Raw genomic sequence first — 16276 nt, forward strand, 5'->3', positions numbered from 1 at the left:
CTGGGTATCTTTATTGTAGACGTTTCGCCATCCAGTGGCTTTATCAATACAAATTCTAGGACATAACTTGAAGACAGTAGAACTATGTACAGAAGATGAGGTAATCAGTCCCTCAACCTAGGAGTAGGTGCTGTTCGCACCTACTCCTAGGTTGAGGGACTGATTACCTCATCTTCTGTACATAGTTCTACTGTCTTCAAGTTATGTCCTAGAATTTGTATTGATAAAGCCACTGGATGGCGAAACGTCTACAATAAAGATACCCAGATGTTGCACATGTGTCTTACTCTCATCTTGTCGGTATTATATACCATTCGTACACAACTTGTCAGACACTGCAACATCATGGAATCTTAATTCTGAGGACATGTACATAACCTTCACAACTACGACACTACTACTACAACTAACCCATCTCTTTGGGAAGGACCTACTTCCACTGGGGAATCCCGCCTACCAGTGAATTTGCCCTCGTCTGCTTCACCTGACGTTACTATATAAGCGCCAGGATTCTTTCTTCTGCTTCAGAATCTCCACGACTATGGTGCTGTTCGCACCTACTCCTAGGTTGAGGGACTGATTACCTCATCTTCTGTACATAGTTCTACTGTCTTCAAGTTATGTCCTAGAATTTGTATTGATAAAGCCACTGGATGGCGAAACGTCTACAATAAAGATACCCAGATGTTGCACATGTGTCTTACTCTCATCTTGTCGGTATTATATACCATTCGTACACAACTTGTCAGACACTGCAACATCATGGAATCTTAATTCTGAGGACATGTACATAACCTTCACAACTACGACACTACTACTACAACTAACCCATCTCTTTGGGAAGGACCTACTTCCACTGGGGAATCCCACCTACCAGTGAATTTGCCCTCGTCTGCTTCACCTGACGTTACTATATAAGCGCCAGGATTCTTTCTTCTGCTTCAGAATCTCCACGACTATGGTGCTGTTCGCACCTACTCCTAGGTTGAGGGACTGATTACCTCATCTTCTGTACATAGTTCTACTGTCTTCAAGTTATGTCCTAGAATTTGTATTGATAAAGCCACTGGATGGCGAAACGTCTACAATAAAGATACCCAGATGTTGCACATGTGTCTTACTCTCATCTTGTCGGTATTATATACCATTCGTACACAACTTGTCAGACACTGCAACATCATGGAATCTTAATTCTGAGGACATGTACATAACCTTCACAACTACGACACTACTACTACAACTAACCCATCTCTTTGGGAAGGACCTACTTCCACTGGGGAATCCCGCCTACCAGTGAATTTGCCCTCGTCTGCTTCACCTGACGTTACTATATAAGCGCCAGGATTCTTTCTTCTGCTTCAGAATCTCCACGACTATGGTGCTGTTCGCACCTACTCCTAGGTTGAGGGACTGATTACCTCATCTTCTGTACATAGTTCTACTGTCTTCAAGTTATGTCCTAGAATTTGTATTGATAAAGCCACTGGATGGCGAAACGTCTACAATAAAGATACCCAGATGTTGCACATGTGTCTTACTCTCATCTTGTCGGTATTATATACCATTCGTACACAACTTGTCAGACACTGCAACATCATGGAATCTTAATTCTGAGGACATGTACATAACCTTCACAACTACGACACTACTACTACAACTCACCCATCTCTTTGGGAAGGACCTACTTCCACTGGGGAATCCCGCCTACCAGTGAATTTGCCCTCGTCTGCTTCACCTGACGTTACTATATAAGCGCCAGGATTCTTTCTTCTGCTTCAGAATCTCCACGACTATGGTGCTGTTCGCACCTACTCCTAGGTTGAGGGACTGATTACCTCATCTTCTGTACATAGTTCTACTGTCTTCAAGTTATGTCCTAGAATTTGTATTGATAAAGCCACTGGATGGCGAAACGTCTACAATAAAGATACCCAGATGTTGCACATGTGTCTTACTCTCATCTTGTCGGTATTATATACCATTCGTACACAACTTGTCAGACACTGCAACATCATGGAATCTTAATTCTGAGGACATGTACATAACCTTCACAACTACGACACTACTACTACAACTAACCCATCTCTTTGGGAAGGACCTACTTCCACTGGGGAATCCCGCCTACCAGTGAATTTGCCCTCGTCTGCTTCACCTGACGTTACTATATAAGCGCCAGGATTCTTTCTTCTGCTTCAGAATCTCCACGACTATGGTGCTGTTCGCACCTACTCCTAGGTTGAGGGACTGATTACCTCATCTTCTGTACATAGTTCTACTGTCTTCAAGTTATGTCCTAGAATTTGTATTGATAAAGCCACTGGATGGCGAAACGTCTACAATAAAGATACCCAGATGTTGCACATGTGTCTTACTCTCATCTTGTCGGTATTATATACCATTCGTACACAACTTGTCAGACACTGCAACATCATGGAATCTTAATTCTGAGGACATGTACATAACCTTCACAACTACGACACTACTACTACAACTAACCCATCTCTTTGGGAAGGACCTACTTCCACTGGGGAATCCCGCCTACCAGTGAATTTGCCCTCGTCTGCTTCACCTGACGTTACTATATAAGCGCCAGGATTCTTTCTTCTGCTTCAGAATCTCCACGACTATGGTGCTGTTCGCACCTACTCCTAGGTTGAGGGACTGATTACCTCATCTTCTGTACATAGTTCTACTGTCTTCAAGTTATGTCCTAGAATTTGTATTGATAAAGCCACTGGATGGCGAAACGTCTACAATAAAGATACCCAGATGTTGCACATGTGTCTTACTCTCATCGGAGTGAAGGGTGGAGGGAGACAAAAGTAATGGAAATAGTAGTAGGAAAGGTAACAGTAGTAGTGGGATCAGTTAAAGGAGAAAAAGTAGAGTACTGCAGGAGAGCTAAGGGCCCACAAGGGGTAGAACCAAAAACACAGGGTCAGGGGGGAGGGAGAACTGAAGGACAGGACACCCTAAGGCAGAAGAAAGGAAAAAAAAAGGAATTATTAAATCATGGGAAGCACTAAACCTGTAGGGATTTTACAGCACCTGGGGTGGGGGGGGGATGGAAGGTATTCAGGCTCAATTCAGGGAACTGGAGCACAGATCCAATTCCCTAGATCAAGAGACCTTCACCAGCATCAAGGAACCTCCCAGGGGGGGGGGGAGAAATAAAGGAAAAACAAAGAGAAACGAAAAATATGAAAGAAGAAAAGGCAGAGAGGGGGAAGAAGAAATTATCATGTTAATTAAGCCTTGTGTGTTGTGGAGTTTAGAGCATATTTGATAATGTAATGAGAAATGAAGGCATCTCCAGAGACAAAGCCACAACTAAGATTCATACAAGAAAGTTGTGAATTAGGGAATGATTCAACAAGATAGTGACTGTGAAAGTTAGAAGTAGGGAAAACAGTTCTAGCAGAGGACCAGTCAATAAGATGACTATGATCTCTAATATGACAAAAAAAGAGCATTATTGGTGTCAACAAGCCTCACACTTCATTTGTGCTCCTCTGCCTCCCTCACCCTTCGCTCCACCTTTCTGTATCTTGTCCCACATAAACCACTACTACTGCTTCCTCCATTTCCAGCCTTACTTCTACCGCTACTTCCTCTCTTGGTCCTGTCCCTGTCTGCTCGCCTATAGATGCTGGCTCCCTCTATCTTTCATGTTAGTGTGACTTTATAAATGGTCCAAGATGGACAGAAACAGTCAAAAGCTTCTGTCTTCTATGTGCGGGTTATTTGTATGTTGTTCCATTCACGGTATTGTGCCTTTTTGTTCATTATGGACTGCACAGGTAAGCATCTTATTCTTTCCAACTTTTTTTTTTAATGTTCTTCCCTCTTTTAAATTACTTTTCGTTCTTATAAGGCTGCTCTCATTGTTTCCAGGCGTCGTGAGAATCAACTTTACTTTCAACATGTCTGTCTTGCTACCGTCCACAGGATGGATATGGGGTGCACAATAAACTAGCCAGTTCGGTGACAAAATCTAAAAAATCTAATTTGTCTTGCTGAGCAAGCTTTGACCTCTTCCTTCTCCCAATTCCTCAAATTCAACTCCTTGGGCACTCCCTTTCCTGATAATGCCCACCTCTTACTTCAATAGCTAATATTTTCTACTAGGTCTCAAGTTGATGATGCCTTCTATATTCTCCATCAACATTGATGTGCTCTCTTTCTTCCCTCTCACAAGATCTCTTTAACCTTCTTACTACCATTGCTTTTGTCACTATTTGCCTTAATTCACAGATTCACTCTACTAAACTACAGGACGAACTTCAACGTCTTATCTCAAATAGCTAAATACTTAAAATAGGGATTAAACTCTCAGCACATTAATACACAAAGACATAACTCTCAGAGTATATACCCTTGGATTTTAATAAAACAGATGTCTTCTTATTACTGCAGTTTCTGGCATATAAGGCATGTTCCTTTCAAAAAAAAAAAAAAAAAAAAAAAAAAAAAAAAAAAAAAAAAAAAAAAAAAAAAAAAGTCTTGGAAAATCAGCCTGTGTCTTATATGATCCAGGTCAGTGTCAAGGGTAGGCAGCTTTGTGTTACAATTTAGTAGTCATTTACTAACGTTTCATTATAACTGCTTAGAAACATAGTGACAGCAAGCAGCCTTATATGCCAGAAAATACAGTAATGTGCGAAAATTAAAAGCACATCTTACCGATTCTGAGCCAGGAGGCGGTGGAGGCTTTCCCTTTTTTTTCTGTTTATATGACTTGTTGTTATAGATACTACTGTGGTCCATCCCTGTCAGCTGCTTGATGGATGCACCACCAAGACTCACTACCACTTACTTGCTATATACATCTGAAACATAATGTATACTGTAGTTTTGGTTTAAATACGTAACACCACTAGTACGTCAACCTATCATTCCACCATGAGTGAAGTGTGTGCAAATGTGAACATGTGATGTAAATACTGTGGTACTGTACCTTGAGTACAAAGCTTAATTCGTTCCGGTAGGCTGTTCGAGTGCTGATACCAAACAAATCTGTTCCCGTAGGGAATAATGTAAATTAGATTAGTCAGTTTCAGACCCCCCAAAAATACACTTACAAAAGCACTTACAAAAATACACTTACATGATTGCTCGAGTTGGGAGCTGCTCGTAACTCAAGGTACCACTGTAGTTTAGAAAACAGACAAGCTAAAGAATGAGACACTTGTGCAACATTTCAGAATCTTTATTGAGAAAACGTTTCATCAGCCAGTGACTTCTTCAGTCCAATTCAAAGAACGGTGGAAGATGAGGAGGAGTTTGAGATAATCAGTCCCTCAGTCTGGAGTCAATGTGTGCAGTCCACAAATCTTGATAAAAGTACAGCATATGCTGAGAGAAGTGGCTTACATACTGCAGTCAGGTAAGTAGAAGCAGGAGGAGATGGAGTCACTACGGGACACATCCACCAGTGTAAGTGGGCCATGACTGTAGGTTAGGCAAGAGTAGAATAATTCCCTGTATCAAGATCCCAAGATGTTGCCATGTCTGACAGATGTTGCCGTGTCTGACAGATGTAGCCGTGTCTGACAGATGCTGCCGTGTCTGACAGATGCTGCCGTGTCTGACAGATGCTGCCGTGTCTGACAGATGCTGCCGTGTCTGACAGATGCTGCCGTGTCTGACAGATGCTGCCGTGTCTGACAGATGCTGCCGTGTCTGACAGATGCTGCCGTGTCTGACAGATGCTGCCGTGTCTGACAGATGCTGCCGTGTCTGACAGATGCTGCCGTGTCTGACAGATGCTGCCGTGTCTGACAGATGCTGCCGTGTCTGACAGATGCTGCCGTGTCTGACAGATGCTGCCGTGTCTGACAGATGCTGCCGTGTCTGACAGATGCTGCCGTGTCTGACAGATGCTGCCGTGTCTGACAGATGTTGCCGTGTCTGACAGATGTTGCCGTGTCTGACAGATGACTCATCTGACTGCAGTAAATAAACCACTTCTTTGAGCACATACTGTATTTTTCTCAAGATTGTAGGACTGAACAAGTGGACTCCAGGCTGAAGGACTGACTACCTCACTCTCCTCCTCAACTTCCACCATTCTTTTCTGTATAGGACTGAAGAAGCCACTGGCTAGCAAAACGTTTCCACAATAAATATTACCTGGAGTTTACCTGGAGAGAGTTCCGGGGATCAACGCCCCCGCGGCCCGATCTGTGACCAGACCTCATGGTGGATCAGGGCCTGATCAACCAGGCTGTTACTGCTGGCTGCATGCAATCCAATGTACAAGCCACAGCTCAGCTGGTCAGGTACCGACTTTACGTGCTTGTCCAGTGCCAGCTTGAAGACAGCCAGGGGTCTATTGGTAAGCCCCCTTATGTATGCTGGGAGGCAGTCGAACAGTCTTGGGACCCTGACACTTACTGTGTTGTCTCTTAACGTGCTAGTGACACCCCTGCTTTTCATTGGGGGGATGTTGCATTGTCTGCCAAGTCTTTTGCTTTCGTAGAGAGTGATTTTTCGTGTGCAAGTTTGGTACCAGTCCCTCTAGGATTTTCCAAGTGTATATAATCATGTATCTCATAAAAGTTCCACAAGTTATTCAAAGAATAAAAAGAATAAAGATTTTATTTCTTTCCAAAAGTTACAGTGTGTAATTACAATTCCGATTTGACTGACAAAATCGTAATGACACGATTGCAAACAAACCATACCACGGGTGGGGGTTGAACCCACAATCAGTGTCACAAAACTCCAGACCGACAGTCTGGAGTTTTGCGACTCTCTGATTGCGGGTTCAAACCCCACCTATGATATGGTTAATTCAGATTTGTTAAGTACAAAGAAAGCCATTATCATGCTAGGGCATTTCAGGCAGACTAATCCTAGTATATATGATAACTACTTAAGTCTAGACAAGACAACATTGAATCCAAATAACTGTTCTTAAAATTTAATACTTGAAATAAACATTACTTTTTCACTTTTTTTTGCTAATTGATCTTTTTTTGTAATCATTATTACTTACTAAAATTTTATTAAACACCATTTTACTACCAGTCAATTTTACTTTTGTACATTAATCATTATTTTATACTTTTCATAACATTTTGTTGCCAAATTTCCAAGTTTGCATATTCAACTCCAACCTTTATATTATCCTTTGTACCTGTGCACCTGTGTACCTGTGTACCTGTCTACCTGTCTACCATCTTACTATCATATTATAACCAAGTCACTGCCACTGTTATTTTTTACTTATTATTCTTTTGGTACTTTAATTTGTGAATTTTATTTTGTCAATTTAAATCTAGTTATACCATTTTAATTTGTATTTTTATATTATAAGTTGATACCTAGTTGTACTTTAGCTCATTCTAGCACAACACATAGACAATATCAATTTCATTATGTTTATTAGTGACTATATTCTATATGACCAAAGCGCTTTAGCTATATACTTGTCCAAACCTCCCACCACTACAGAAACTCAGTATTACAACTCACCACATAATACAGGATATAAATAACCACTATTTAAACCTAAAAGATGATTGATCACGTTGACCCTGATCTAAACCTCCATAATCTGACACCCAATCAAAACCTATTGGAAAGTAACTGCCTTTATTACACAGCATCACAAGCCACCACTATCCTAAACAATGCTAAAAGTCTATCAGTACTTAACTACAACATTAGGTCCTTAAGCAAACACTATGATGACCTCCTGGCACTCTTTGAATCACTAAAGACACCCTTCTCCTGCATTATTCTTACTGAGACCTGGCTTAAGCAGGACACAATAGATATCTACCCTCTACCAGGATACACAGCAATTCACAACTGCAGACCAAACCAAGTTGGGGGTGGTATTGCAATCTATTACTCTAACCAATTATCTTGTCTTAGCACCACTTGCTTTAGTGATGAATATGGGGAATACATTTTTGCTAATTTTACTCTAAAAAACCTTAAGACACCTATAACAATCGGTGCCATTTACCGGATACCTCGCACAAACATCCCAAACTTCAGTGAGAATCTAAAGTCACTAATAACAAACAGACAAATGAACAAGCACCACCTTCTCTTAGCTGGAGACTTCAACATCAACCTTGGCTTACTAGATGATCAGACTGTAACTAATTTCATCAACAATATGAACAACACACTTCTCATACCAACAATAACTAAACCAACCAGGCTCACTGAGACAAGTGCAACCATAATAGACCACATATGGACCAATATACTAGCCCCCCTTAAATCAGGGATAATCACAGACACCACTACTGGCCACTACCCAACCTTCCTCTTAAACATTAGTGAGCCACCGTTTGAATACAACGGACTTTCGTTTAGACTCCGTGACGAGGCCTCGATGAGGAATTTCACAGCAGACCTACAGACTGTTGACTGGCCTACAGAATTCTCCAATGACAATGGTAGTGATAATTGGACAGGCATTTTTCTTAACAAAATACTTAGACTATACAACAAACATTGTCCTATAAAAACTAAACAGATCACGAATAAACGGCTTGGTTGCCCATGGCTAACCAGCAGCATTCTGAAATCCATTGATAAGAAACACCAATATGAAGAGCAATATAGACAGGGCTTAATACACAAAGATATTCTTAAACAATATTCAACAGTTCTCACCAAATTAATAAAGAAAGCCAAACAACTGTACTACTCCAGCAGATTCACTGACACAAGAGGAGATATAAAAAAGACTTGGAAAACACTTTCCCAGATTCTGGGGACCCACAAACTGAAAAAAAAAACAAGAATATTGTTCTAACTAAACCTAATGAAACACCACCGCATCCCACTGATACAGCTAACAAGATAAACGACTTCTTCTCAAACATAGATCTAATCTCGCCAGTAAAATCCCATGTACCAATACCCGTGCCGGGGACTACCTAGATGGGAATTTCCCAAATTCCTTCTATCTTGTACCAACTGAGCCCACGGAAGTCACCGCGATCATAAAGTCACTTAAAAATAACTCAGGGAATCTGTCACATGTCCCACCATTATTGTACAAGAGAGCGGCACATGTCCTCTCGCATGCTATCTCATTACTTTTTAACAAGTCACTAGAAACTAGCACCTTCCCGAAACTACTCGGGATGGCAAGGGTTACACCAATACATAAAGGCGGTGACCCTAAAGACGTAAACAACTATAGGCCAATATCAAACTTACCATTGCTATCCAAAATCTTTGAGAAACTCGTGCACAGGAGACTATATTCATTTATAACATCACAAAACATACTCAACCCCTGCCAATTTGGATTCAGGAAAAATAAAAGCACTAATGATGCAATTATAAAAATGCTAGACCTGCTTTACACAGCATTGGAAAATATGGAATATCCACTAGGAATTTTTATTGACCTAAGAAAAGCGTTTGACACAGTAGACCACGGCATCCTACTCCACAAACTTGACCATTATGGTATAAGAGGACATGCGCTTGCATATTTTAAATCCTACCTTTCTAATAGGTATCAGTATGTCACCATTAAAGACACAGCCTCATCAATACGGCCACTTGATACTGGAGTTCCGCAGGGAAGTGTCCTTGGACCCCTGCTCTTCCTCATTTACATCAATGATCTTCCAAACATATCCCAACACCTGAAACCCATTCTCTTTGCTGACGACACGACTTATGTCATCTCCCACCCTAATCTTGCCACCCTCAACACCATTGTTAACGAGGAGCTGCTCAAAATATCGACTTGGATGACAGCCAATAAACTTACACTTAACACTGGCAAAACCTACTAGTATACTATTATGTTTGGTAGCAGAGCAGGTGTTGCGCAACTTAACATTAATTAAGACGAACAACACTCTAATTACCAGACATAGCGAGGGCAAATTCCTTGGCCTATACCTCGACAACAACCTAAATTTCAGCACCCATATCCAACACATAACAAAAAAAGTATCCAAAACGGTGGGGATCCTCTCCAAGATACGATACTACGTGCCGCAAACTGTCCTTCTCACGCTATACCATTCACTTATAGTATATCCATAGCTCACCTATGCTATCTGTGCTTGGGGTTCAACTGCAGCAACACACCTAAAGCCAATAATAACCCGACAAAAAGCCTCAGTAAGAATAATCACTAAATCTCATCCCTGGCAACACATCCCCCCACTCTTCATAGATCTAAACTTACTCCCTGTTTAGAACATCCACATTTACTACTGTGCAATCTATATCTGCAGGACCTTAAATTCCAATATTAACCTTGACCTAAAATGCTTTCTTGATAGTTGTGACAGGATCCACAAGCATAACATCAGACACAAACACCTCTATGACATTCCCCGTGTTCGACTAAACCTTCACAAAAATTCAATGTATTTCAAAGGACCTAAAATCTGGAACACCCTACCTGAAAACTCTAGAACTGCTGACACATTCATCACTTTCAAAACTACAGTTAGAAAACATCTTATCTCCCTGATACACCCCGTCAACTAACTACATGATAACCACCTGGTGGTTCACAATTACACTCACTCACCCACTGACTATAAACCCAGAAATACTAATCTTAATCTTAAAATAATAAATCCTAACTAGTCATAAGTTTGCCTATGATACTCCAATAGAGACACTTTGTATTGTGCCAAAACAAAAGCATTCACATTGGTAAACTCACAAATTATGATGTAGTCACTTAGCCTTAATACCATAATCTGTAAGGATTTAATGTTAAGAATTAATCTAAGTCTGCTCGAAATGCCTAGCCATGCTAGGTGTCCTAGTGGCCCCCTCTGTAATTAGTATTTTATAACATGTAAACCACACAATACCCAAAACCTGTAAACCCCACATTGTAACCCTTATAGAGAATAAACTTGAATTGAATTGAGTTGAGTGGTTAACTTTTATCTTGTCTAGACTAATACTAATGTGAGGTAGTCGAGGTGGAGGTGAACATGTTCTCTGGCTGCTTAACCACTAAACTGCCAGCCTTCAGTAAGTTTATTTAGGTACAGGTACACATGAATACAGCTATACAAATTATTCTACATAGTAACAAACATTGTCTCTATGTCCACAGCAGGACTCGAACCTGCAAACTCTGTATCAGAGTCCACAGTACTTTACCCTGGCACCAGACCTCAGAATAAGTATGGGTGCCTAGCCGTAGCAGGACGATGTTACCCCGTACCCATACTTATTCTGAGGTTTGGCTATGTGGTAAAGTACTGCGGACTCTGACACAGAGTTTGCAGGTTCGAGTCCTGCTGTGGACGTAGAGACACTGTTTGTAAATAATTACGCCGATTTGTGAATTGTTAAGCATATAATAACACGTGTAGATTATCCACCAGGATAACCTATCTCCCCCCCAGAAAAAAAAGGTAGTCAGTGACTTATTTTCATTGGGGTCCTTATACTTCCACTGCTAGGTGAACAGTGACAGCAGGTGTAAGGTGACTAACACCCAGGCACCTACTTACTGCTAGGTGAACAGTGACAGCAGGTGTAAGGTAACTAACACCCAGGTACCTACTTACTGCTAGGTGAACAGTGACAGCAGGTGTAAGGTGACTAACACCCAGGCACCTACTTACTGCTAGGTGAACAGTGACAGCAGGTGTAAGGTAACTAACACCCAGGTACCTACTTACTGCTAGGTGAACAGTGACAGCAGGTGTAAGGTAACTAACACCCAGATACCTACTTACTGCTAGGTGAACAGTGACAGCAGGTGTGAGGTAACTAACACCCAGGTACCTACTTACTGCTAGGTGAACAGTGACAGCAGGTATAAGGTAACTAACACCCAGGTACCTACTTACTGCTAGGTGAACAGTGACAGCAGGTGTAAGGTAACTAACACCCAGGTACCTACTTATTGCTAGGTGAACAGTGACAGCAGGTGTAAGGTAACTAACACCCAGGTACCTACTTACTGTTTCATGAACATTGACAGTAGGTGTAAGGTAACTAACACCCAGGTACCTACTTACTATTTCATGAACAGTGACATCAGGCATAAGGTAACTAACACCCAGGTACCTACTTACTGCTTCATGAACAGTGACATCAGGCATAAGGTAACTAACACACAGGTACCTACTTACTGCTTCATGAACAGTGACAGCAGGTGTAAGGTAACTAACACCCAGGTACCTACTTACTGCTTCATGAACAGTGACAGCAGGTGTGAGGTAACTAACACCCAGGTACCTACTTATTGCTTCATGAACAGTGACAGCAGGTGTGAGGTAATTAACACCCAGGTACCTACTTATTGCTTCATGAACAGTGACAGCAGGTGTGAGGTAACATGCCTGTTTCACCCATGCTGGGAAACAAACCATATTACCTGTTCACCAAGCAGTAAGTAGGTACCTGGGTGTTAGATGACTGCTGTGAGTGGCATCCTGGGGTAGAGGACCTGACGATCAGCAGAATTAAGACATTTTTCTGCAATCTTTATTAACCCACCAGGGATAATAGTCTCAGATTATCCTGGGTTACTAAGCTTCCAGGATTAATAATTTTGGTTATCCTGGGTTACTAAGCTTCCAGGGTTAATAATCTTGGTTATCCTGGGTTACTATGCTTCCAGGGTTAATAATTTTGGTTATCCTGGGTTACTAAGCTTCCAGGGTTAATAATCTTGGTTATCCTGGGTTACTAAGCTTCCAGGGTTAATAATCTTGGTTATCCTGGGTTACTAAGCTTCCAGGGTTAATAATTTTGGTTATCCTGGGTTACTAAGCTTCCAGGGTTAATAATCTTGGTTATCCTGGGTTACTAAGCTTCCAGGGTTAATAATCTTGGTTATCCTGGGTTACTAAGCTTCCAGGGTTAATAATCTTGGTTATCCTGGGTTACTAAGCTTCCAGGGTTAATAGTCTTGGTTATCCTGGGTTACTAAGCTTCCAGGGTTAATAATCTTGGTTATCCTGGGTTACTAAGCTTCCAGGGTTAATAATCTTGGTTATCCTGGGTTACTAAGCTTCCAGGGTTAATAATCTTGGTTATCCTGGGTTACTAAGCTTCCAGGGTTAATAATCTTGGTTATCCTGGGTTACTAAGCTTCCAGGGTTAATAATTTTGGTTATCCTGGGTTACTAAGCTTCCAGGGTTAATAATCTTGGTTATCCTGGGTTACTAAGCTTCCAGGGTTAATAATTTTGGTTATCCTGGGTTACTAAGCTTCCAGGGTTAATAATCTTGGTTATCCTGGGTTACTAAGCTTCCAGGGTTAATAATCTTGGTTATTCTGGGTTACTAAGCTTCCAGGGTTAATAATTTTGGTTATCCTGGGTTACTAAGCTTCCAGGGTTAATAATCTTGGTTATCCTGGGTTACTAAGCTTCCAGGGTTAATAATCTTGGTTATCCTGGGTTACTAAGCTTCCAGGGTTAATAATCTTGGTTATCCTGGGTTACTAAGCTTCCAGGGTTAATAATCTTGGTTATCCTGGGTTACTAAGCTTCCAGGGTTAATAATTTTGGTTATCCTGGGTTACTAAGCTTCCAGGGTTAATAATCTTGGTTATCCTGGGTTACTAAGCTTCCAGGGTTAATAATTTTGGTTATCCTGGGTTACTAAGCTTCCAGGGTTAATAATCTTGGTTATCCTGGGTTACTAAGCTTCCAGGGTTAATAATCTTGGTTATCCTGGGTTACTAAGCTTCCAGGGTTAATAATTTTGGTTATCCTGGGTTACTAAGCTTCCAGGGTTAATAATCTTGGTTATCCTGGGTTACTAAGCTTCCAGGGTTAATAATCTTGGTTATCCTGGGTTACTAAGCTTCCAGAGTTAATAATTTTGGTTATCCTGGGTTACTAAGCTTCCAGGGTTAATAATCTTGGTTATCCTGGGTTACTAAGCTTCCAGGGTTAATAATCTTGGTTATCCTGGGTTACTAAGCTTCCAGGGTTAATAATCTTGGTTATCCTGGGTTACTAAGCTTCCAGAGTTAATAATCTTAGTTATCCTGCATTATTAGGCTTCTAAGGTTAATTATCCTGGATTATCCTGGGTTACTAATCTTCCTGAGTTAATAATCTGGGTTATTTTGGGATATTAAGCATCTTGGGAGGAGAGCTAAACCCATATGGGGAAATGGGGGGGGGAATTATAGTTGACCCAAGGGATGAAAAGATCCAGCTCCTGGGATCATGAGGGAGCCCTAAACCCGTAAGGATTATCCAGTGCCTTAGGGGATGGAAGGCATTAATAAAAATCTAATAATAATAATGCTTAACTTAGGGAACTGGAGCACAGATTCAGTTCCTTGGATCAAGAGCCCCTGGGGGACCATATGTGATATATATTATATAATATAAACTTCTACTGGGGTACATTTTTATCATATAATTAAAAGTTCGTGGGTTTTTTATATTATTTTCGAGCTAAATTTCGTATTTTTTCATCTTCAAAATAAAAAAAATGAGAATTTTGATTTTATTTTCGATTAAGTCAAAAAAAAAAAAACTAATATATTCGTGTTTTTAACATTGAGATGGAACCAACTTAAGTAACTTGAAGTTTATTAAGTGACATTAACACCCAGGACACAGCAGTACATGTTGCATCATGCAACTGCAACATTATATTAACACACTCAAAAAAATATGAAGTATTTGCAAGTCGAAATATTCAACAAAGTTAAATAGACATGACAGGCTGTTGTCACCTCACACACTCACCTCACACACTCACCTCACACTCACACCACACACTCACACATCAAAGTGCGACAGACAGTACTGATGCGGCTGCCCACTGCTGGGAAAGTCCAAAAAATGAGTCAAATATTACTCACCAGCGAGAATTATTGACAGCCATCACCTCCACCCGGTGCTGAGGACACTTCTGGCGTCTATTGTCTCAGGTGCGATCCAATCCTATGTCATCCTCACAGGTAAATTACTTTATTAGTCACTGTTATATTTCTTTATTGCTGCTTCGGGGAGAATATTGTAATTGTGTGGGTAATACTTGTAGAAATAGTGAGTGAGAGAGGTTATTAAAGGAGAAATTGGTGATTGAGTAGTGAGTGGGAATGGGTTTAGGTGGTGGCAGGAGTTACCAGGAACCGGTTTAGGTTTATCATGGCGTCTATACTGCGACACCTGGCCCACCCAGACCTTTATTATACATTATAATAATCGTAGTAAATGTTGAATGATAGCTCTGGGCCTTTTATGTTGCAATCAACACATCTTCAAAACCTTCCAATGTTGGAGAAATGAGTAGGAAGTCCAGGTAGATTCAAGGGAGCATAACCCTTGTGGGTTTATTATTATTATTATAATCAAGGGGGAAGCGCTAAACCCGGAGGATTATGCAGCACCTGGGGGGGGGATGTGGAAGGCATTCAGGCTTAATTCCTGGAACTGGAGCACAGATCCAATTCCCTAAATCAAGAGCCCCTCACCAACATCAAGGAACCTTCCTTGAGGGGTTGTGGGTTTGAGCTCTTAATTATAATTATAATAATCATCTGTCTACCTAGAGTCGTTCCCTTATTAAACAATTATTATTAATATAATCATAACTAAGCGCTAAAACCACAAGGGCTTTGTTCCCTTGAATAAATCTACCTGGACTAACTACTCATTTCCGCAACATTGCAAGCTCCTGAAGACGTGTTGAGTGCAACACGAAAGGCCTAGAGCTATCATTCAACTCCCCCCGTGGTTTTGCATCTTGTATCACTTGTTTGCGACTATTGTATTATAATGTAAAAAAAATACGGGTTTATATCACTGTGGCCTGGTGGCTAAAGCTCCCGCTTCACACACGGAGGGCCCGGGTTCGATTCCCGGCGGGTGGAAACATTTCGACACGTTTCCTTACACCTGTTGTCCTGTTCACCTAGCAGCAAATAGGTACCTGGGTGTTAGTCGACTGGTGTGGGTCGCATCCTGGGGGACAAGATTAAGGACCACAATGTAAATAAGTTAGTCCTCGATGACGCACTGACTTTCTTGGGTTATCCTGGGTGGCTAACCCTACGGGGTTAAAAATCCGAACGAAATCTTATCTTATCTTACCTTATCTATCATTGTAATATTGTATCTCATTTACATACATCCTGGGGGTGAGTTCCTGCATTGTAACACCTTGCAACATCATGCAACACCATTGCAACACCATTACATCACCATTGCATCACCATTGCATCACCATTGCAATACCTTTGCATCACCACTGCAACACCATTGCATCACCATTGCAACACCATGCAACACCATTGCATCACTGCAACACCATTGCAACACCCTGC

The 16276-nt window shown here is 41.1% G+C and overlaps 1 protein-coding gene across 2 annotated transcripts in view; it reads right to left on the minus strand.

The window, feature by feature from the left end:
* LOC128701709 (oxysterol-binding protein-related protein 3) overlaps positions 1 to 14921 on the minus strand; it is a 347084-nt gene extending 332163 nt beyond the window's left edge. For both annotated transcript variants that reach the window (XM_053795571.2, XM_053795569.2), the window contains exons 1-2: positions 14810 to 14921; positions 4684 to 4829 (exon numbers count right to left, since the gene is read on the minus strand). In XM_053795571.2, coding sequence (XP_053651546.2) covers positions 4684 to 4767 — 84 coding nt within the window. In that variant the 5' untranslated portion in view covers positions 4768 to 4829; positions 14810 to 14921. The remainder of the gene's footprint in view (positions 1 to 4683; positions 4830 to 14809) is intronic.
* Positions 14922 to 16276: the final 1355 nt, after the last annotated feature.

The sequence above is a fragment of the Cherax quadricarinatus genome, chromosome 96 (assembly GCF_038502225.1).
Source record: "Cherax quadricarinatus isolate ZL_2023a chromosome 96, ASM3850222v1, whole genome shotgun sequence".
NCBI lineage: Eukaryota > Metazoa > Arthropoda > Malacostraca > Decapoda > Parastacidae > Cherax > Cherax quadricarinatus.